The following is a 19,790-nucleotide window of genomic DNA, read 5'->3' on the forward strand; positions in this document are numbered from 1 at the left end:
TATTCCATAACCTACATATGCATGATTAACAATAATTAATTATTAATAACCCAATTTACAAATAGTGAAATCATCATCACTTTCATAATTACAAAAAGTGAAGCTATAAATAATAATAAACAATTACTTGAACTTCCAACAGGAGTTGAAAGAAGACAATGACCAAAAGATATAATGAAGAGTACACTAAAACAAAATGCGACTAAAGTTTTTGTAATGATAGCCATTTTAATTAATAATATTCTCCCAAACTTTTTTCTAATGAGTTTCTCTTTACTAAGACTAATTATTATATATATATATATATATATTTGATCAAACATATACATATATATAATTAAGAACACAAATATATATGTTAAATATCTTATTTCCTGGTCAAAGATGAAAAATAATACAATTCTTTAATTAATTTTCTTAAGGATATATTATACACTGAAAATTATTTTCTTGCCTTATTACTTTTAACACTAGTCAAGTGATACTATTCTTGTATACATTATAAAGTATGTATTTTTCAGCCCATTTAGTTAAGTTTTTGAAATATAATATCTAAAAGTTCTTATGGTTGTAAATATTCAAAATTATTGGTACAAATGAATTTGGTCCAATAAACAATCATTTTCATCATTTTCATTATGGTTTATTGTTTTATTCGGGTAGAGCCTTTCTCAAAATTTACAATAAATTTGGTAGAGTTTACTACTATTTTAGTCGTTTTTTGCCGTTATTTTAATTGACCACTTTTTATCAACAATATTTAATTGTTTGACTTTAGATAAGCTAATTTTGACAAACAATCTTTGGGCAAAGCTATAGTAGTATACCTTCTCCAGATGATTGACAGAGTTATAACAAGACGACGGTTAGTAGAGTCTTACATTACAAATTTACAACAATAAAAGAAAAACTTAAAAATTGGTAGCTGGTCATGGTTCATGAATATCGTTACGTTTTTTAAAAGTTCTTAAAATTGAGTGGCTAGCTAGGTGTGTATATATGAATCTTCGAAGATATAGTCTGGCATTGACCGGGCAACGTGAGGGGTCATATCCAAAAATATTTGGTTGGGAACAAAAAAGAAAGTGGTAATTTTTGAATACTAGATTGGACTTGGACTGGACTCGATCAATAAACGCGAGTAGTTCTGAATTCTGATAATAAAAAATCAAACAATCTGGAAAAGTCCCGTAAACAAATCACCGTTCTACAGAATTGAAAACGTTGGGATCTTGGTGCGGAGCTTGAATTGTCACGTGAGGACTGACTACGATGTGCAAAAACAATTGAAAAATACATTCAGACAAACTCATGTGCGTCTATACAATGACGCTTATATCCCTTTAATAAAATAGTCACTTTATCCACTTTAACAAAAATAATTTGAATTATAAGGGTAAATGCGTCAAAAGTGTATCTCTGTTTCCGAGGTTAACAAATAGACAAACTGAGTAGGAGAGAACATAACTCAAGCAAACTCAGATTCTCTGATGGCGATTTAACGAAGACCGAAGACGAAGGAAGGACTGATTAATTAATGGACTCTCACTGTTCTCTGAGTCGACTCGTTCTGGTCACCTTCTTGGTCCTCTGCTTCTTCGCCGGAGATTCATCGGCGACGAGGCCTGGTTTCCTCTACACCAGACACAGAGGACGATGCACGCCACAGTAATCCAACTTTTTGAATTTTGACTTTTTTTATATTTATAATTATATTAATAGCTGAGTCAGATCTAACTCGATGGTGTTGTTGTTTTCGAGTTTGGTTTCAGGTATTGGAGCAGCGAGAGGGAAGCATGGCCGAGGATGGTACCTGAGAGATCAACGGTCGAAAAAATGTTCGGAGTGATGGTTGCGAAAGAACGGTGGAGATCTGATCTGACGCTGTTAGAATCAACGGCTAGGAATGACGAAGAAGGTAACGCGTACGGTGCGCTGCTGAAACAGGGGATCGCAGCTCTTGTCAACTCTTACGCTAGAAAAAGTTTCTCTTATGCGCCATGGGAAGTGAAGACCATGCTCATTCAAGCCATGGTTTCGGAGCCGGTGGCTCGCCGGCAAGCCCAACACTTCGCCGCCGCTAACGTGGCTTGTGACTAAAAAAAGACAATGAGGATCTAGTTGTACTTTTGTCTTCTTTAGATTCGAATCTAAGCTTCTTGTCGTGTCTAAGGTTGATTCTGATTTCTGACTCAAAACAACGGCAACAATATTATTAGCTTTCTCTATGTAATGATTGATGATGGTTCAACTTATGTTTGCAGCTTAACCGGACTGAACCAACCAAACTGAATCAAAATCAAATTGAATTTAAGCTTCTTACAAAAGCCCAATGGACCTAATAAACAGAGACGAGCGTTGTTTTAGTAGTGTTTGGAAACGGCTATTCTTATATACTCTCTATTCAACTCTCATTTAATTATTAACCAGATATAAGATATACATATCCGTGTTTCCGAACAAGTATCTAAGATGGAAACCTCCCTATGTATCTCTCTACAAGCCTTAAGTCTTCTTGGTTTGTTGCTCAAGTAAATATTTTTGAAATTTTCCTTTTTTCTTGTAAGCAGTCTAACAGAGATATGTTGATGTATATCATTAGTCCCAAATCCAACCTCTGTGATTCTTTCTCGAGAGGCGCTTGGTATAGGGTTTTTGCTTGGAGTGGGTTTGTTTCTAATGGCGACTAGAAAGCTAATTCGAGATTTACTGATCACAAAGCAGCCTTTTTTACGGCAACTGATGCAGCAACGAGTTCTGGTGAGATACTTTGTATCTTTTGTTTGTAATGTTTCTGATCAAAATCGCACTAAATGGTTTTTGATTGATTTGGTGGTGACTTTGTGTTTTTGCTTTTAGAGAGCAAACGCAAGATCAGAGTATCTTCCCGCTATTGGATATGCGAGTCATCGCAGGTTCAGCGTGCTAAGCGAGTTCTCCAAGAATATTAGAGGGGAAGCTGAGAGGTATATTGTGATTTGTTATGTAACGTGAGGCATACGAATATCTATAATAAGTGAAAGAACATATAATCTTTCTATTATTGGATGATGTTTCTTTAGTTCAATTTCTTTTTGGTTAAACATTGTTGATTTTTNTACGGCAACTGATGCAGCAACGAGTTCTGGTGAATACTTTGTATCTTTTGTTTGTAATGTTTCTGATCAAAATCGCACTAAATGGTTTTTGATTGATTTGGTGGTGACTTTGTTATTTTTGCTTTTAGAGAGCAAACGCAAGATCAGAGTATCTTCCCGCTATTGGATATGCGAGTCATCGCAGGTTCAGCGTGCTAAGCGAGTTCTCCAAGAATATTAGAGGGGAAGCTGAGAGGTATATTGTGATTTGTTATGTAACGTGAGGCATACGAATATCCATAATAAGTGAAAGAACATATGATCTTTCTATTATTGGATGATATTTCTTTAGTTCAATTTCATTTAGGTTAAACATTGTTGATTTTTCATGTGGTTGCAGCAATCCTGAATTTAAAAGAACAGTGAAGGAGTTGAAGGAAAGAGCTGAAGAGTTGAAAGGTGTAAAAGAGGACCTGAAAGTTAGGTAAGTTAAACACATTTGTAATTGATCTTTACTTGGGAGATAATAATATATATACATTGTGTGTTAAAGGAACTTATGAAAGATATGGCTAATGCAGAACAAAACAAACGACTGAGCAGCTGTACAATAAAGTTGATGGTGTGTGGACTGAGACTGAAGCTGCGGCTAAAAAGGTATGGTTCTGGACCTTCTGGTACACGGGCCTTGAATTGGTACCATGTCTGTGTTTTTTTTCCTCCACCCTGGTTGGAGAATGTTTGGAAGCTGATATTGTGCTAAAGATGCAAAAAGTTTCTAAGATGGGTTGTTTCGTCTTTTGCTAGTTTGGATCCTAAATAAGCACATGATAACTCACTTATTATATGTATATATGAATAGCCAAAAATGTACATTGTATAAGGCTAACAGTCGTCCCTTACAAAACAGCTTTGACGGTACTGCAGGTCTCTTCAAGTGTGAAAGACAAGTTTTCAGCGGCCACAGAAGAGGTCTTGCTGGAATCCTGCTCTTGTATTGTTGTCCTTTCAGTGTGGCATTTTTTTTTGTTTTTGTTAACTAGGTTGTGTATTTTTAATGGTCAGGTGAAGGAGTCATTCAAGCTCGGAAAGGTCGAGAATGCAGAGTCAGCAAGTTCATCAGGCACAGGAACCTCTGGAGGAGAAAAACAGCAGCAATCAGGTTCTACGGATGAACTACATACATTTTATGAAAAATTCAAGTCAAGTATCTCTTCGCCAAAAGTATCCGAGGCGTTTTACAAGCTGAAGGAAGCCAAACCATTTGACGTAGTAAAGAAGGTACTTGACATTGTAAAGGATGAACTGCGTGGAAACACATCTAGAAGGAAGTTCCTGGAATATACACCTCCCCCGCCATTCACAGGTGAGAGAAGTACAAGAACCGAGATGGTGGTTAGGCCAACAAAACAGTTCAAGTGGCAAACAAAATGGGAATCCTTTAGAGAAAAGGTGAGTGGTCCTCTTTGTGGTTGTCCAAATTATTCCAGGTGTTTAATGGCCCTTGTTGAATGTTTTCCTCAAATTTGGTTTTAGATGCAAAGTCATCCTGTATTTAAACGTATAAGCGGGATGAGTGTGCCTGTTGTAAACAAGAGCCAAGAGGTAATGAAAACAACTTGTCTTTATTACTCGTTTTGTTCAATTGTCTAATCTTGCATCACTCTCTTTGTTGATACTGCTTTGTTATATTGTAAATTGGCAATGCATTTGGTCTGTGTGCAGATTGCAGAAGATGTGAGGGAAATATGGGAAACTAGTGATAATCCGATTGTTCACAAGATTCAAGAGTATACTCTCTCATTGCTCCCTTACTATCTTCCCAAAATTTGACAACATACTCTTGCTCCCTTATATGTGCATTAATTATTGTTTTGTTTTGGCAGCATGCATGACACGTTCTTGCATGAAACAGATTCTGCATCAACTTACAAAGAGATACACGGGCGAGATCCGTAAGTTATATAGTGGCTGATTATTATTGGTTTGAAGATGTGCCTCTGGTAATAATAATTCTTATCTCTCTTTCATGTGTAGATCGTTCTCCTTGACAGACTTTGCTGCAGAGGTTGAGGAAGCCATCAGACCTGTCTTGAAAGCATATAGTGAGGTGAAATCTCGGGTTTTAAAATAGATCATCTCGTGCCATCCTCGTTTATGTTGTTTCTTTGTAATTAGTTTCAATCTCTTTGCAGGGAGATGTTGACACCTTGAAGAAGTATTGCAGCAAGGAAGTGATTGAAAGGTGCAAAGCAGAGCTCACAACTTACCAAAGTCATGGTGTCTTTTTCGATAACAAGGTAAGGGTTTCTTTGTTCTTGCTTCACCCTAGGGGATATTTGTTCTCATGAAGTCATCTAAGTAAGTTGCCTCATTTTGATCAGCTGCTGTACATATCTGACGTTGCAATTCAAGAGACAAAGATGATGGGAACTTCCCCCGTAATACTAGTCAGGGTAAATGATCTTCATTTTCTTCTGAGCTCATCATCCTTTGAGCTAAGAATTGGATATGATGGACTAAATTATTGTCTTTGATGTCAGTTCCAAACGCAAGAAATCTACTGCGCTCGCGACAAGAATGGAGAAATCATAGAAGGAGGCCAGGGAAAAAGAAACTGTGAATCAAAAATCATAAATCAACCGCAAAGCATATGACCAATGCCACAGTCATTTTAAGAATTTGTTGTTGGATTTAGGACACCATACACACGGTGTACCACGATTGGGCAATGCAACAAGTGGAGGCAGCGGAGTTGGGGGAAGATGCTATTTATCCCATTTGGAGGCTCAGAGAGATGCAGAGAAATGGTGTCCAAGCTCTCATTTAACTTTACAGTTAAAAATAATTCATTAACCTAATAGAAGCAAAGTATCATTATATATACTCAAACACTTGTTCACCCTCTCAGTAGATTTTTAATAATCCAACTTCTTATACTGAAAACCATATTTGCAGACCTAGAAATTCTAGATCATCAAGATCTAGAATTCGCTAAACAACATAATCTTAAAGACAAAATAAAAAAATATTATAATGGATATTAGGTTAAGGAAGCAGCGTAGAGATTAAGCAAAGAAGTGGAATATTTTGTTGGCTGCTTTTGTCTTGTCTTGCGTCCGAGCTAAGCTAAACACAAACTTTCTATATAATCCTATCTCTACTTATCCACCTTTGCCTTTATCCACCAAGTTTTTGAGCTAATCTCTCATCTCTCTTCTTCACTCTCCCTCTCATTCTCAACTATCCCAAGTCATGTCTTGCCTGAGAATTAGGCTTCTCCCCGCCAAAAGAGCTTGGAAGAGCTTCACTGCCAACTTCCACAAACTTCGGAGATCCAAAACCAAGCACAGAGCTGCAACTTCGGACAAACATTTCTACCGTTCAAGGTTGTTTGTTCAAGAAGAAACGCAAAGCTGTTGTATACGTTGATAAGCTCTTCAGAGAACCTATGGCAGTATCCAGTTGGATTCCAGCAAAGCAGTGGAAGCCAAAGGAAGAATTGTTTCCAGAGAAGGGAATAGACGAAAGAGCTGAAGAGTTCATCACTAGAGTGAAAGCAGAGATTCTCGCTTCACGCAACTTGTAGTATCAATCATCAAACACAGTGTATCAAGACTTGATAAGTAGTAATACTTCTGTGTATAATAAATAGACCAACTCCAACTGTTCTGTACAAAATTATTATCTTTGGCTTTTAGCTCGAGTCTGTAATTATTATTCTTATGAATCCTATACATTCCTTTAACAATGGTAAAAAGCTAAACCAATACGTAATGGATGTATAAGTATTTGTGAAAAGTGTCACCTGATTCTGAGATTGCCCATTTTAGTCCTTTGGAATCCGAACAATCAGGCCAGAAGTTGTCTGAACAGTTTTCANAAGATAAATTGGTATTTATAGTTAAAAGAGGGTAAGAGATACATGGAGGAGCAGATATAAGTAGGAGTATAAATCTTTACTTACGAGAAGACCTGCGTTAATTAAGATAGTGATGTGTGCATCCTTCACCTTTCCGCCCAATGACAACAGTGAAAACTGCAATGATAGCGTGTGAAAACTGAAAACTTTGGGCATCTATCTACGCAGACAAAAACAGGTTAGTAAGCGTAAAATAAATAAAATTGACTTACTAGCTCATGATGTCCAATACTAGGTTCAAGTTTTGAATCAAGGACATGGCCTTTGAACCACTTGACAATTTCAAGATTACTTTGTTTCTTCTCTTCCATCCTCTTCACTATTCGATCTACCTAACATATGGATTACAAGAAAATGATAAAGGATTAGCTAAAAGTTGGAAAGACCATCCACTCTCTACAACATCAATCTGGAATAACCAATAGTAAGAAATCAAAACTATTCATGAGACCGTACCAATTAACTAAAGGCTAAAGCTAATGTAAACTACACATGAGCCTAATGATATGCAGCAAAATACCAACCTGGTTAAGATAGTCATCCAAAAACACGAACAACTTTCTCCCTTCGTAAACACTGCACCAAAGTTCAAAAAGTGATCAATCCAAAGAACTCTAGCAAACCCAACAGAGATGGGAAATTTGATGATACGAACATTGGACAGGCAAAGATACGGTCAATAGCAAATTAGTTCACCCAATTAAACCACAAAGATGAAAAACTAGGATACAAACGCAAATGGTAATGGTTCTAAACTTACAAGGACACACCTTACATACAGAGGTTATAATTTCAATTGTTCAATGCACATGTCATTTTAATAAAGGTTTCATTTTTCAAACCTTTATAATTACAAAATGATACGTTAGAGTAGAAAGAGCATACCTCTAACTCTCTATCGACTTGGGTTCTATCATTGACACTACTGTATAACTGCGACTGTAAAATGAAGGGTGGAACCGAAGCCTGAAAACAGATGAGCAGAGGCAGGAATGAGAATCACCATCAATGTACAAAGAGATTGACAAAAAAAAAAAAAAAAATACAAGAAAAAAAAGGGGACACTTTTAACTAATCTTCATATGGTTTCAGAGTAAGAGAATGTCCAATTCAAGTGAATGCGGCGACTTTCAATAACGATATTTTAGTGATATGGAATCGAACCTGGTCAATACGAGGAAACTGAGCTCGCATCATTCGTAGTGCAACAGATGTGTCGCTAAAGGTGAGTTCATCCTCTGATTACGAACAGAGCAACAACCATTCATGAATTAGTAGAGTTTACAATCTCTCCGCATTACCAAAAAAAAAAGATTTTGAAACTCACCGAGAGGAAGATACTGATCCTCGGATATTGCATCATCTTCAACTGCAGCGTGACTACAACCCACTTCTTCGTCATCTTCCTCTCGCCGGCGTTTCTTTGCTCCGGAGGCGGACGGTTCCGTATTTGTTCTCTTCTTCATTGGTTTTTTACTCTTTTTTTAAAGAAAAGACCAAACTTCTTTTTACCAACGAGGGAAGGGACACATTTTTAATGGGCCTTGAACAAATGGGCCGCATCTTAATTTTTCGAGTGTAATTATTATTTTTTACTGTGTTGCTGATCTCTGGGCAAACCTTTGAGCTTTGATGGCGATTCTGTGTTTTTGGTTCCTAGCTTTAGCCATTAATTAAGTTTTAGTTGACAAGAAAAGAACAAATTAACTCCGGTATACTGGTTTTAATCAAAATTGGGCACTATCAGATTCTCAATGTAAATAAAGGTTAAAGAGGAGGAATGGAGGAAACTGATCTCTTAACTCACTATGTATTTGAAGACATTACAAAGAAAGACACGGTTCAAGTCAACATTTCATTAAAGAGACAACAACCATAGCAGCAATTAAAAGCAACGATAAAAAACCAACACAAACATGCTCTTCATCAGTACTTGACAGGAGCATTCTGGGTCGGTAGGAGACCAAATCGCTTCTTCAACGCGACTCTCTGCTTTGAGTATTTATCGTCAGGGGAGAACCGGGCTGCAATTTGCACAAATGATTTAATAATGGTAATGTAGTAAAAAAATAACACAGAATGGTCTCAAATGCAAGGACTCTCACCTGGATGAGCAGATTCAGTAGCTAGCCCTAGCGGTGATTCCTTCTGCACAATTAGTTTGAATCATGTGTAAGCTCAAATAACCAAACTCACAGAACAAGTATCAACAAGCATGCGGTTCTTTTTGAATCTCTATAAACATAAAAGAAACCAAGCTCGTTGTCTATCAAAATGCTTCTATATATATACTATCAGAACTCAATGTCCGAAAGAACTTCTAGTGCCTAGGTGAAGACAAATTTTCAACAGCAAATTTTATGACAAAAGCTTCATGTGTATCAAAATAGTTTAAGACAAGCAAAACTGAACTAAATGTGTCAAAAAAAACTTCTATTATCCTAGGTTGAGATAAATGAAACAGCAAATTTTTAAGATTACGCAGACAAAACAAAAGTTTCTAGTGTGTATTAAAAAAAATTCTAAACCCTAACAAAACAGAGATTTGTATTCGAGTCCTAAAATTCTTGACAAGAACAAAATACAAAACACAAATTAAGCATACAAAAGAGAAGAGATGAGTATAAGAAAGTGAAGGTACCTTAGTGGTGTAAACCTTCTCACCCTTCTCGTTGATATAGCACTGAAGATACATCGTCTTTCAAATCCCTGTGGAGATAAATTAAATTTAAAAAGCTGACGAAAACAAAAAACACGAAAGTAAGAAAGATTCCTCCTTTAAACAAAGATCGCACCTCAGAGAGATGTTTCTTGCTTTTGAATTTTTTTTTTGGAGACGGAGAAGCTGATTAGGGTTTTGCTGGAGCAGAAGCAGAGGTTTTACGGCGACACTCGTCAATGTGTATATTTATATAAAGTTCTCGAAAGAAAAAAAACAAAAAGAAAATGGGCTTTCAATTAAAAACTTATAAGCCCAATATGAGCCTACTTCTATTAAAGAGGCCATTTTAGTTACACGTGTAAGAAAACGCTACGGCGAGTCTCAAGAGCCCTAATTAAGTTAAATTTTTTCCGATATACGATTCGCCGGCGAAAAAGAGGAAACGATGAAGAAGACTCCGGCGAGATCGAACGAAGCTGGTAAATCTCAGAAACCTCCATTCAGACCTGCCGTAGATGACACCAAACCTGTTCTTCAGGACCCAGTAAGTGTATCTCTATTCCTTTTTGATCCCCTACATTGTGTGTGTTTCGATGTCCTTAACGATGCTACTTGAGCTAAAGATGACTGCTTTCTTATTTTTTTTTAATGCTCTCGGGTTTTGATACTTTTGACTGAGTGTTGGATTTTTCGATATATGATGATTTGATAATAAGATCTATCTCCCTTTTTTTTTTTTGGGGGGGCGGGGGGGGGGGGNAATCGTCGTCTTATGTTTAAGTTGGAATGTGAAATTCAATGTGAACCTCTGTAGAGGGAATTAGCAAAAGAGATCATCACACATTAGATTTTAACAACTAACGTATGAATGGATGAATATACTACATTCTAGTTACAAAGAGCATCACTTTTCACCATGTTGAGATTGGTCTTTTCCTTTTACGACATCATTTTGTGCTAATTGTTCAAGTGTACATGATGTAACAACATCTAAGATTAGACTGATTCTGGAGTTCAATGGATCTTAATGCTTGTTTGTTCTCCTTAGATTCTGAGATCGGATCCAATGGAGACAGAAGAAGCTGTGCTTAGATTGCCTCCTTTCCCAGTGATCAGGCCATCTGAATCGTAGCTTCCCGCGGATTAACTAGGTTTTTTTTTTTTTATCACATCTGTTGACTGTTTTGACATTTTCAGTTTGTTGGTGATTGTGAATGGGTGTTGATGCCTGCTTGATAAGTTTCATATACCTATCTCAGATAGGCTATCTGTAGACACACACCCACAGTAAATTTCAAATAGAAGTATCAAAGCATTCATTGTCTCGTACATCACCTATATTGTTGTTTCTTTTTTTTTGTTTTTGTTTTGAATATTTTTGATAATACTGTCGTTGTTAGTCTTGATTCAGCTTGATATACAAAAGAGAACCACCGTTTCTACTACATAGACTTCTGTTTTTTTTTTTTTTTTTTTTTTTTTTTTTTTTTTTTTTTTTTTTTTNCTACTGTAATTTCTGACTGCGCTAGAGTGTTTTGTCTGTCCAGGAGTTTTTAATACATGATGTCTCACATGGAGTTTTTAGTTGCAACGACTCAGGGCTAAAATGGTCTTCTGCTTTTATCTATAGATAATAAATCAGTGTTAAAGATTTTGGGGACTTTTGAATAAAGTATACATGTATAGATTTCATAGGAGACAGTATTGTAAACTTGGTTCGGTTATTGACTACCAAATTATAGTTCTAAAACCAAACGAATAAAATAAGAAATAGGAAAGAGAGAAAAAGTCTGCATGAAAGCATATATAAAAGAGAAAATTACGCTGAGAACGAGGCAGACATTGATCCTTTCTTCATTCATCAAAGCTGTATATGCAACAATCTATTGTATGTTTACACAAACACGTACATACATGCTTCTTTCTTCTGATTTAATCGGTATATACCATAAGATTCATGCGAAATAGTTGCTAGGCTCTAGAGAGTTTCACGCTCATTCAATTCCTCTCTCCTTTCTTCTCTTTCTTCCTATTTGTTTTCCTTCCTGATTAGAGATTTGTTTCGTTTTGATGAATCTGTCACGTTAAAGGTTATAATTAATCCCATATTTTTGTCTAGCTTACTTGTGTTTTTGATCCTCAGTTTCTCAGATGATTCCAATTGGTGAGGTGATGTTTCTTGATTATACTGATGTGTGTTGTTGTTGATTTCTAAATTTTTGTTCATTGTACAGGACGATTGTTTATGAGAAGATGATGATGAATCATCATCAGTGAAATTTGAGTTTTTTTCTCTTTCTTTAATCTGTGTGGGGGTGTGTTAAAGAGTAATTATGGATTCTGCAAAGGGTTGGTTTCAGAAGCGGCAGATGCGTGGAGGATCGAGATATAAAGGTGCTTCAGGTGGTGGTGGTGGAGGTGGAAGTAATGGCTCTGCCGATGAGCCCAACATCGAAACTGATGAAGAAGCAGTCTCAAACACTACCAAACAGAAAGTTGCAGCAGCTAAACAGTACATTGAGAATCATTACAAAGAGCAGATGAAGATTCTACAAGAGAGGAAAGAAAGGTGTTGTCTTGTGTCTCAACCGAAATGTAGATTCTTCTTATTTGTCTTTCTTGCGTAATTTAGTTTTGCTTCTTCATATATTTTAACAGGCGAAGCATGCTAGAGCAGAAGCTGGCAGATGCTGATGTGTCTGAAGAAGATCAAAATAATCTTCTCAAGTTTTTGGAGAAGAAGGAGACAGAGTACATGCGCCTCCAACGCCATAAGTTAGGCGTTGCTGATTTTGATTTGCTTACAATGATTGGGAAAGGTGCATTTGGGGAGGTATGTTTTCCTGAGTCCATCCGCTTGCAAATACAAATTTTGAGGTTGTTAAAAGTATATGTTGTTTCTCTAGGTTAGAGTTTGTAGAGAGAAGACGACAAATCAAGTTTATGCAATGAAAAAGCTCAAGAAGGCGGAGATGCTTCGCAGAGGCCAGGTGAGACTTCCCTATCTATCTATTCCCACGTGATGGTATTGTCTATGAATCAATCCAACATCCTTTGACTCCATAACCCTTTTTTTTTATCTCAAGGTTGAACATGTAAGAGCAGAGAGGAACTTACTTGCGGAAGTGGACAGTAACTACATAGTGAAGCTTTGCTGTTCATTTCAAGATGATGACCATCTTTACCTTGTGATGGAGTATTTGCCTGGTGGTGATATGATGACTCTTCTGATGCGCAAAGATACTTTGACAGAAGAGGAGGCCAAGTTCTATGTCGCTGAGACAGTTCTCGCTATCGAGTCCATCCACAGGCACAATTACATCCACAGGTTCTGTGAGAGTAAACCAAACACCTTTATTTATTTCTTCTCTTTTATTTCGGGTGAGCTTATCTTCTTCTTTTTGATTTTGTAGGGATATCAAGCCAGACAACCTGCTGCTTGACAGATATGGGCATCTAAGACTGTCCGATTTTGGATTGTGTAAACCTTTGGACTGCAGTGCCATTGGAGAAAACGATTTTTCAAACAATGCCAATGGATCTACAGAGCAAGAGTCCGGATCAACTGCTCCAAAACGCACACAGCAGGAACAACTTGAACATTGGCAGAGGAACAGGAGAACTCTAGTAAGGCTTCAAATTCACCTTTAAGATTTTTATAGAGTTTCTCCCTCTGTATGTGTCTGATTAACACATGAAACGACAGGCTTATTCCACAGTTGGCACACCGGATTACATAGCTCCAGAAGTTCTGTTGAAGAAAGGCTATGGAATGGAGTGTGACTGGTAAGGAGTTGAGAATCTCTTTGTTTGTCAGAGTCTGTATGGGCTTACATACTCCATATCCTGATGTGTTTAGCCAATTTGTAAAAAGAAGAAAGTTAGTACATTGTCTAGGTGTTGTGCACCTCTACGCATTTGCATGAGTTTCAGACTCAAATGCAGGCAAGAATGTGTTTGTTTGGTGACCCTGAACTAGAATCTTGTTAGGAAATGCTAACCAATCGTTGTTTATTATCTCTAGTTGCTTTTGTCTCTTAGCTAACACTGGACTCGAGCCCATGCTCACATTTTTTGAATGAGTATACATCTTGATGGGTTTCAGCTTCTACTCTTATGATGCATTACTTAGTTACAGGGACCATCTTGAAGCAGTATTTGGTGACACTGTCTACATATATGCTTTGCATAGGACGCTAATGCAGTTTACTCAATAAAATGCTCTGCAGGTGGTCTCTGGGAGCTATAATGTACGAAATGCTAGTAGGATACCCACCGTTTTATTCAGATGACCCAATGTCAACCTGTAGAAAGGTAATTTTTGGAAAAAAAGCTGACAAGGAAAACAAAGAAAACAATCAAAAGAATGAGTTTTTTACTTTCCTGTGACACTGACATCACATCAAAACTCTTGTTCCTGATTCTGGGTGTAGATAGTAAACTGGAAAAGTCATTTGAAGTTTCCAGAGGAAGCGATATTGTCAAGGGAAGCAAAGGATCTTATTAACAGTCTGTTGTGCAGTGTTAGACGTAGGCTTGGTTCCAAAGGTGCTGATGAAATAAAGGTGTCCTTGTACTGATGATTTCTATGAAAGCTTTTCCTTTTTTGGATGCATGAATAGTTTCTCATATTCAACACTAAGCAACTGTGTCTCCGAATGTAGTTTGATTATGGATATCAGAGTTCAATACTATGTAATCCAGAGCCTGTGAGATTAAAATGCATGATTTGTTTTCTGTAATATTGCAGGCTCATCCATGGTTTGAAACTGTTGATTGGGATACAATATTCGATATGGATGCAGCTTTTGTTCCAGAGGTCAATGACGATTTAGACACTCAGAATTTTGAGAAGTTTGACGAGGTAACAAATCTTTTGTCCCATCATACTTAATTCTTTTGGATTTGGTGAAAGCATTACAAGATCGATTCCTATACGTAAAAGAGTTGCAGATTGATTAATTATTTGTGTTATTTGAAAATGCAGTCTGAATCGCAAACTCAGACATCATCCAAGTCTGGACCATGGAGGAAGGCAAAAAACCATATTCCCTGTTCTCTCTAAACACAATTGCTTGCAGAAATTCAAAACTGCTTTCTTTGTAAATTCTTTTATGTATAATGGTTTCCGCTTTAACTTGTGCAGATGTTGTCGTCAAAAGACATAAACTTCGTAGGGTATACATACAAGAACTTTGAGATTGTTAATGATTACCAAGTTCCTGGAATGGGTAGACCACTCATACTTGATCACTGGTTCTTGTATTTGATTGCAATTTAGTTTGAATGTTACGAAATGCTTCAATGTTGTTTTGTAGCGGAGTTAAAGAAGAAGAAAAAGTCGACGCGACCAATGGTCAAGGCACTCTTCGGTACACAACAACAACAACAACCCCTTTTGCTGGTTCAGAGCATTTGGCTATTTCCATGTGAATCTTGAAAAGTGTATATTATTAAATAATTGGTTGTGTGTGTGTTTGAACTGTTCCCATGTTAGATAATGGATCATCGGAGACCCCGGATTCATCAGAAACAACGTCGAGACCACCTTGTGATAGACCTCCTCCGGCTCCTCCGGTTGTTCAGGGAAGCTTTCTGAAACTTCTACCACCAGAACTTGAAGTGAGGCCAAAGCAAGAAGAATCTGAAGCTTGCTAAAACATTTTGTCAAGGTTTGGAGTTGAGTTGTGTCCCAAATGTTTTAGGCGGTAGCAAAAATACAAACCGACCGACCACTTCTGTTAACTTTGGACGACAAGACGCAGTTTGATTCTTATTTTGTTGACATGATGATAAGTAATTGTTGTAATCATGTTTACAATTTTTGCCTGCCAATAATAAAATTCGTACAAATATGTTAAAATACCATTGAATTTATGAAAGTATATGTACCATATAATTTAAGTTTGGAAATAGTGAGAAATATACGGGGGGCAAAGTGCAATATAGTGGAAGTATAAGGCGGCCATTATTAAATATTAACCCAACTACGCACGCTCACTCACTCATTCACTATTCTTTATCTTTTGACTTAAAAAAAAAAAAAAAAAAAAATCAATCTCGTTGATTTTCGTCGAACCTGGTGAAATCTGTTGTTGTTCGAGCAAAATCGGTGAGTAAAGAATTTTCTTCAGCTTTTCGTTTCATTCTGATATATCGTAAGATCTGATCTGATCGGTCCTTCCTTAGTCGTCTAGTCACTGGATTTTTGTTTCAGCTTTTTAGTCGTCTTCATTGCTTGATTTGCCCACTGTCGATTTTTTTTTTTTTGTTGTTTTACTCGTGTATGCATAAAAAAAAAGGGTCGGATCAGAGAGAGAGAGAGAGAGAGAGAGAGAGAGATCTCATGTTGTTGTGTTCTTCGTTTTGGTCATATATATAATTTTGGGGATTTGTTTTAGGGATGGCATACAACGGTTATCCAAAGAGTGGCCTTAGATTCTACGAAGGTGTATATGAGATGGTGGATGATCCTTCATCGGATTCAATCATCTCATGGAGCAAAAGCAACAAGAGTTTCGTTATTCGGAACCAGCAAGAGCTCATTCGCAGAAAGATGCTCTCCAGATTCTTTTGCAGAAACCTTACCGAGTTTATCTCAAAGCTTAAGTTTTCTGTACGTAATTAATTTAGTTTTTCTATTTTGCTGAAAAAACAAAAGATTGATATGATCACTACAAGATTTTGAATGCCGCCTTGCTATAATATGTTATGTAATGTTGTTGTTGTTGTTGTTGCTGTTGCTGTTGCTGTTGTACATATATTTATTATGTTAGGGCTTTAAACAAATGAAGAGGTCTTCTGGGCTGCAGGAATTTGGTGATAAGAATTTATTTATTATGTTAGGGCTTTAAACAAATGAATAGGTCTTCTGGGCTATGGGAATTTGGTGATAAGAATTTTGTGAGAGGTCGTCCTGAGCTTATGGTGGAGATGCATAAAAGAGTTTCCATGGCTAGGATTACGGAAAGGTGTAGTAACCAAATGAAAGCTAAGGCCCAACTCGAGGAGGGCTTCCAAAATTTAAGCATTTGATCTGATACATCCATGATCCATCAACCCATCATCATCATCCTTTGCTTTCCTTAGCTTGCTCTCACGAGTCACGAGGGCTTTGTTGTTTCAGTTTGCTTGCCAAGAATTTCAGTGGCTTTGTAACCGAGATGATATGAAAAAATTTGGGGGCTTTTCAGAAACTATCTATGTTTTGTAACAGCTAATGTTAATGTTATGTTTGCTCTTAAAAAAAAAAAAAAGAGGAGTTTTTTAAACATCACCAAGTGCACTTTTTCTTTCTTTCTTATTTTTTTTTTTGGTCAACAAGCCCTCCACTGAATTAAGTTACAAGTATGTCCACAGGGTGACGACAATTAACATGTAGAATCTCAATCACTCAGCAGCCTTGTCCTTTGCCTAAATCAATTTCGCACTCTCTATTTGATATCATTTTTCTTGTTGGTAAACAAATGAGACTAGTTGAAAAAGGTGACACAAAAGAAAATTAAAAAATAAACAAAGTAAACTGTTACAGATAGGTTAGCTAACTATGTGTTCTCTTTGCCTGTTGGTTTCTATTCTTTTCATAATGTACCACCTGTTGTTAGTTCGTTATTGAGTGACGATGCGGTCTGGGTCTGTCCGGCCACGTCAAGTACGGTTGTAATTTCTTATTTTTATTTCAATAAATGGGAGACTAATTCTCCCGTCTTCTACCAAATTAAAAAAAAAAAAAAAAAAAAAAAAAAAAAAAAAANTGAAGGAAGAGACTATTTTTCTTTTTTAACCTTAACGTATATCTCATCACCATCTGCGTTTAAAATGTCCTTCCACACCTCGTTCAGTTCGCTGTTTTCAGCAACTGATTATATAGAAAAGAGTATTACTATTGTTCGGATTATAGGTAGATAAACAAGAAACAAACATTTGAATAGATGGAATGTAACCTTGTGCTGTTACAAGGCTCATAACTTCCTCTGCTGCAATGAAAGTTAGGGATGGCTTCAGCACTGTTATCTGTATGGTTTTGAGTAATGTTTCAGCAACTTAACCATAAGGAAGCCAAAAATAAAAAAAAAAAAAAAAAAAACAAAAAAAACAAAAGGATCCTGGATTCTTTTATATTTCAATCCTTTACAAAACAAAAAAAAAAAATGGAATCGACGGCGGGGCCTTGGGCCTAATCGTATGTGGGCTTAATAGCAAAGCCCGTAATATGAAAAATCATCTCGTCCGTTGATGACACAAAAGAATCCAAGATGTGATCGGATCCGTCCGATCTAGGGTGTTTGTAATTGGAAAATTACCATTAAATCTTTTTTTTTTTATTATTATATTACTTAACTAATGAAAGACATCCCACAAAATGCAATGGGACTGCTCTTACTGGTTGGGTATCCTTATTCTATAAGTCAGAAGTAAATTCTCAATTAATTGCAGCTCTCTCCATCTGACATCTGTTTTAAGTTCCAAATTTTGATCTTTCACATTTGTACGCAAGAAAATTCATTTAGAAAAAAAAAACACTTATTTTACTTTTGTGAGAGAAAAAATAAAAGACAAAAGATTAAAACTGCTACACCTCTTCCCCCACGATCTCCACTTCCTCTTATTTCGCTCAGTTATGGAACACCAAGCTGATTTCATACAAAAAGCTCCCAATTTCTTTTTGTTCTCATCTCTTTTTCAGCTTCCTTCAAATCGGGTAAAAATAACTTAACCTCTATTCTGAATTTAGGGGTTTGATTTCTTTCTTTTTATGTTTCTATTCAATCTAATTTCTCAATCTTTTCTTACTTTTCAGAACTATGAATCTTACATTTCGTGTTGGAACTGCAGGTTCATAATCGATACTTCATTTTCCAGATATGCCGCTCGATATTACGCCTATTTCCCAATTAACCCTAGCATCAGATCCATGTAAAATCAATGTTCGAATTGTTCGTCTTTGGGGATTTCCAAAAAAAGATAAACCAGATGAGTTTTCAGGAATCGATCTTCTCCTTGTGGACGAAAATGTATGTTAAAATTCACTTATGCAATTATTACTATGATTAAAGTTTTAATTGTAAGGCCACTGAAACCAGAAAAACTAACGAATTGTTCTCTTTTTCAAAGTGAATTTTACTTAATCTATTCAATGTCTGTTCTTTTTTTTTTTTTTCATACAGGGAAGTAGGATTCAAGCTTCTAAAAGGAAAATTGCTCTCAAAATTTCAGAAGGACTTAAAAAGAAGGGGATTGTTGTTCTGTTATAAACTTTGAATTATGCCCGAATCTTGGAAATTTTTGAACTTGCGACCATCCTTACAAGATCAATTTCATTTTCTACACATGTGTTAAACCAAGCGAGGAGATTCCTTCATCTGATCAGGAATTAATTTTTACAATGTTTGGGAGCAGTTTCGTAGTGGCCGTGATCAGGAATTGATCAGTTTGAGACATGGAATGGTGCTTCCTTCATCTGATGACTCAGAGGAGTTAAGTTGTGACTCAGAGGAGTAGAAAAAAGATAAGAAGAATCATATTAGAAGATAAAGATGATAATTTGACGAAGGAAGACAAAGACATATTATTTATTTCTTTTTAAATGTTAATTTAAAGTTAAAATTCACCATTTTTAATTAGGCTGTGCAACGACACGGGCCATGACACTAGTATAGCATAAGAACAAAGGGGACACTTGTTGTATTACCTACCATATTATTCCTCAGTAGAACCCTAAATAAATAAACCCCTCACATTCTTCTTCTGTACGATGGCGGAACATCTGACGAGAGGAGCAATCGAGAAGATGCTTAATGGAGAAGTGAATAGCGAGAGAGAAATGATGCCGGTGCTTCAAGCGACGCAACTGAGGCTTCTCCGGCGCAATGATAATCCGCAAGAGGATAAGATTAGGGTTGTTTTGTCTGATGGAACGTGGTTGCTACAGGGAATACTCGGGACTCATCTGAGCGGACGCGTGAAAGAAGGGTTACTTCGAATTGGTGACATTGTTCGGCTCACTCATTTCATCTGTCCGGTGATTGTCACCGACGAACGAAGGTAAAGAAAAGAAGTTTGCAGTCTCTATTATATTTTGCACTACTTTTTTTTTTTTTTTTGTTGAGTACGTTTGTGTATCTAAGAG

General features: G+C 36.6%; 7 protein-coding genes, 1 long non-coding RNA gene and 1 pseudogene across 11 annotated transcripts in view; 7 read left to right on the forward strand and 2 right to left on the reverse strand.

Annotated features, from left to right (window-relative positions):
- On the forward strand, positions 1,449–2,269 carry LOC104701593. Its single transcript, XM_010417310.2, has 2 exons — positions 1,449–1,668; positions 1,773–2,269. Exons 1-2 carry the CDS (start codon positions 1,538–1,540, stop codon positions 2,098–2,100), a joined length of 459 nt encoding a protein of 152 aa, XP_010415612.1. The 5' UTR covers positions 1,449–1,537; the 3' UTR covers positions 2,101–2,269.
- LOC104701601 (mitochondrial import inner membrane translocase subunit TIM44-1-like) lies at positions 2,680–5,907 on the forward strand. Of its 2 annotated transcripts, none has more exons than XM_019243463.1 (14): positions 2,680–2,760; positions 2,860–2,966; positions 3,478–3,561; positions 3,659–3,734; positions 4,005–4,049; positions 4,143–4,529; positions 4,614–4,682; positions 4,803–4,867; positions 4,964–5,032; positions 5,115–5,187; positions 5,273–5,377; positions 5,462–5,533; positions 5,621–5,681; positions 5,774–5,907. In XM_019243463.1, exons 1-14 carry the CDS (start codon positions 2,680–2,682, stop codon positions 5,905–5,907), a joined length of 1,428 nt encoding a protein of 475 aa, XP_019099008.1. The 2 variants fall into 2 exon arrangements, with proteins under 2 accessions (XP_019099008.1, XP_010415621.1); XM_010417319.1 differs by having other exon boundaries at positions 2,680–2,754.
- LOC104701611 lies at positions 6,154–6,666 on the forward strand (annotated as a pseudogene).
- LOC104710853 lies at positions 6,969–8,474 on the reverse strand. The gene is made up of 6 exons (XM_010427514.1): positions 8,327–8,474; positions 8,164–8,237; positions 7,885–7,965; positions 7,555–7,575; positions 7,212–7,331; positions 6,969–7,116 (listed from the first exon to the last, which is right to left on the reverse strand). The coding sequence occupies exons 1-6, from the start codon at positions 8,463–8,465 to the stop codon at positions 6,982–6,984; spliced, it is 570 nt and encodes a 189-aa protein (XP_010425816.1). The 5' UTR covers positions 8,466–8,474; the 3' UTR covers positions 6,969–6,981.
- LOC104701621 (H/ACA ribonucleoprotein complex subunit 3-like protein) lies at positions 8,781–9,892 on the reverse strand. The gene is made up of 4 exons (XM_010417340.2): positions 9,795–9,892; positions 9,641–9,708; positions 9,105–9,147; positions 8,781–9,023 (listed from the first exon to the last, which is right to left on the reverse strand). Exons 2-4 carry the CDS (start codon positions 9,692–9,694, stop codon positions 8,926–8,928), a joined length of 195 nt encoding a protein of 64 aa, XP_010415642.1. The 5' UTR covers positions 9,695–9,708; positions 9,795–9,892; the 3' UTR covers positions 8,781–8,925.
- On the forward strand, positions 10,030–11,421 carry LOC104701650. 2 transcript variants are annotated; one of them, XM_010417385.2, is made up of 3 exons: positions 10,030–10,205; positions 10,710–10,812; positions 11,209–11,421. In XM_010417385.2, exons 1-2 carry the CDS (start codon positions 10,107–10,109, stop codon positions 10,791–10,793), a joined length of 183 nt encoding a protein of 60 aa, XP_010415687.1. In that variant the 5' UTR covers positions 10,030–10,106; the 3' UTR covers positions 10,794–10,812; positions 11,209–11,421. The 2 variants fall into 2 exon arrangements, with proteins under 2 accessions (XP_010415687.1, XP_010415681.1); XM_010417379.2 differs by lacking the exon at positions 11,209–11,421 and having other exon boundaries at positions 10,710–11,108.
- Positions 11,964–15,529, forward strand: LOC104701629 (serine/threonine-protein kinase tricorner-like). Its single transcript, XM_010417353.2, has 13 exons — positions 11,964–12,230; positions 12,320–12,494; positions 12,568–12,651; positions 12,748–12,989; positions 13,075–13,288; positions 13,368–13,447; positions 13,891–13,975; positions 14,095–14,226; positions 14,412–14,525; positions 14,649–14,696; positions 14,808–14,892; positions 14,980–15,033; positions 15,159–15,529. Exons 1-13 carry the CDS (start codon positions 11,995–11,997, stop codon positions 15,317–15,319), a joined length of 1,710 nt encoding a protein of 569 aa, XP_010415655.1. The 5' UTR covers positions 11,964–11,994; the 3' UTR covers positions 15,320–15,529.
- On the forward strand, positions 15,655–16,917 carry LOC104701663 (heat stress transcription factor A-4c-like). 2 transcript variants are annotated; one of them, XM_010417402.2, is made up of 3 exons: positions 15,655–15,773; positions 16,063–16,277; positions 16,508–16,917. In XM_010417402.2, the coding sequence occupies exons 2-3, from the start codon at positions 16,065–16,067 to the stop codon at positions 16,694–16,696; spliced, it is 402 nt and encodes a 133-aa protein (XP_010415704.1). In that variant the 5' UTR covers positions 15,655–15,773; positions 16,063–16,064; the 3' UTR covers positions 16,697–16,917. The 2 variants fall into 2 exon arrangements, 1 of the variants encoding a protein (XP_010415704.1); XR_753875.1 differs by having other exon boundaries at positions 15,663–15,773; positions 16,438–16,522.
- The window catches only part of LOC104701678, a 3,433-nt gene continuing 1,762 nt past the window's right edge, over positions 18,120–19,790 (forward strand). The window contains exons 1-3 of the long non-coding RNA XR_753876.2: positions 18,120–18,362; positions 18,497–18,675; positions 18,829–19,705. This is a non-coding gene — a long non-coding RNA (uncharacterized LOC104701678). The remainder of the gene's footprint in view (positions 18,363–18,496; positions 18,676–18,828; positions 19,706–19,790) is intronic.

Source organism: Camelina sativa, chromosome 1, assembly GCF_000633955.1.
Source record: "Camelina sativa cultivar DH55 chromosome 1, Cs, whole genome shotgun sequence".
Classification (NCBI taxonomy): Eukaryota; Viridiplantae; Streptophyta; class Magnoliopsida; order Brassicales; family Brassicaceae; genus Camelina; species Camelina sativa.

Coding starts and splice junctions, on each gene's coding strand:
- LOC104701593 (XM_010417310.2), top strand. CDS start 1,538: ATGGACTCTCACTGTTCTCTGAGTCGACTCGTTCTGGTCACCTTCTTG. Junction 1,669..1,772: donor AGAGGACGATGCACGCCACA/GTAATCCAACTT, acceptor GTTTGGTTTCAG/GTATTGGAGCAGCGAGAGGG.
- LOC104701601 (XM_019243463.1), top strand. CDS start 2,680: ATGGCGACTAGAAAGCTAATTCGAGATTTACTGATCACAAAGCAGCCT. Junction 5,033..5,114: donor GAGATACACGGGCGAGATCC/GTAAGTTATATA, acceptor TTTCATGTGTAG/ATCGTTCTCCTTGACAGACT. Junction 5,188..5,272: donor TCTTGAAAGCATATAGTGAG/GTGAAATCTCGG, acceptor ATCTCTTTGCAG/GGAGATGTTGACACCTTGAA.
- LOC104710853 (XM_010427514.1), bottom strand. CDS start 8,465: ATGAAGAAGAGAACAAATACGGAACCGTCCGCCTCCGGAGCAAAGAAA. Junction 7,576..7,884: donor AAGTCGATAGAGAGTTAGAG/GTATGCTCTTTC, acceptor ACTTTGGTGCAG/TGTTTACGAAGGGAGAAAGT. Junction 7,117..7,211: donor GTATTGGACATCATGAGCTA/GTAAGTCAATTT, acceptor CTATCATTGCAG/TTTTCACTGTTGTCATTGGG.
- LOC104701621 (XM_010417340.2), bottom strand. CDS start 9,694: ATGTATCTTCAGTGCTATATCAACGAGAAGGGTGAGAAGGTTTACACC. Junction 9,148..9,640: donor AGAAGGTTTACACCACTAAG/GTACCTTCACTT, acceptor CTAATTGTGCAG/AAGGAATCACCGCTAGGGCT. Junction 9,024..9,104: donor TACTGAATCTGCTCATCCAG/GTGAGAGTCCTT, acceptor TGCAAATTGCAG/CCCGGTTCTCCCCTGACGAT.
- LOC104701650 (XM_010417385.2), top strand. CDS start 10,107: ATGAAGAAGACTCCGGCGAGATCGAACGAAGCTGGTAAATCTCAGAAA. Junction 10,206..10,709: donor AACCTGTTCTTCAGGACCCA/GTAAGTGTATCT, acceptor TGTTCTCCTTAG/ATTCTGAGATCGGATCCAAT.
- LOC104701629 (XM_010417353.2), top strand. CDS start 11,995: ATGGATTCTGCAAAGGGTTGGTTTCAGAAGCGGCAGATGCGTGGAGGA. Junction 14,697..14,807: donor AGTCTGGACCATGGAGGAAG/GCAAAAAACCAT, acceptor TAACTTGTGCAG/ATGTTGTCGTCAAAAGACAT. Junction 15,034..15,158: donor AATGGTCAAGGCACTCTTCG/GTACACAACAAC, acceptor TTCCCATGTTAG/ATAATGGATCATCGGAGACC.
- LOC104701663 (XM_010417402.2), top strand. CDS start 16,065: ATGGCATACAACGGTTATCCAAAGAGTGGCCTTAGATTCTACGAAGGT. Junction 16,278..16,507: donor TCTCAAAGCTTAAGTTTTCT/GTACGTAATTAA, acceptor TTATTATGTTAG/GGCTTTAAACAAATGAATAG.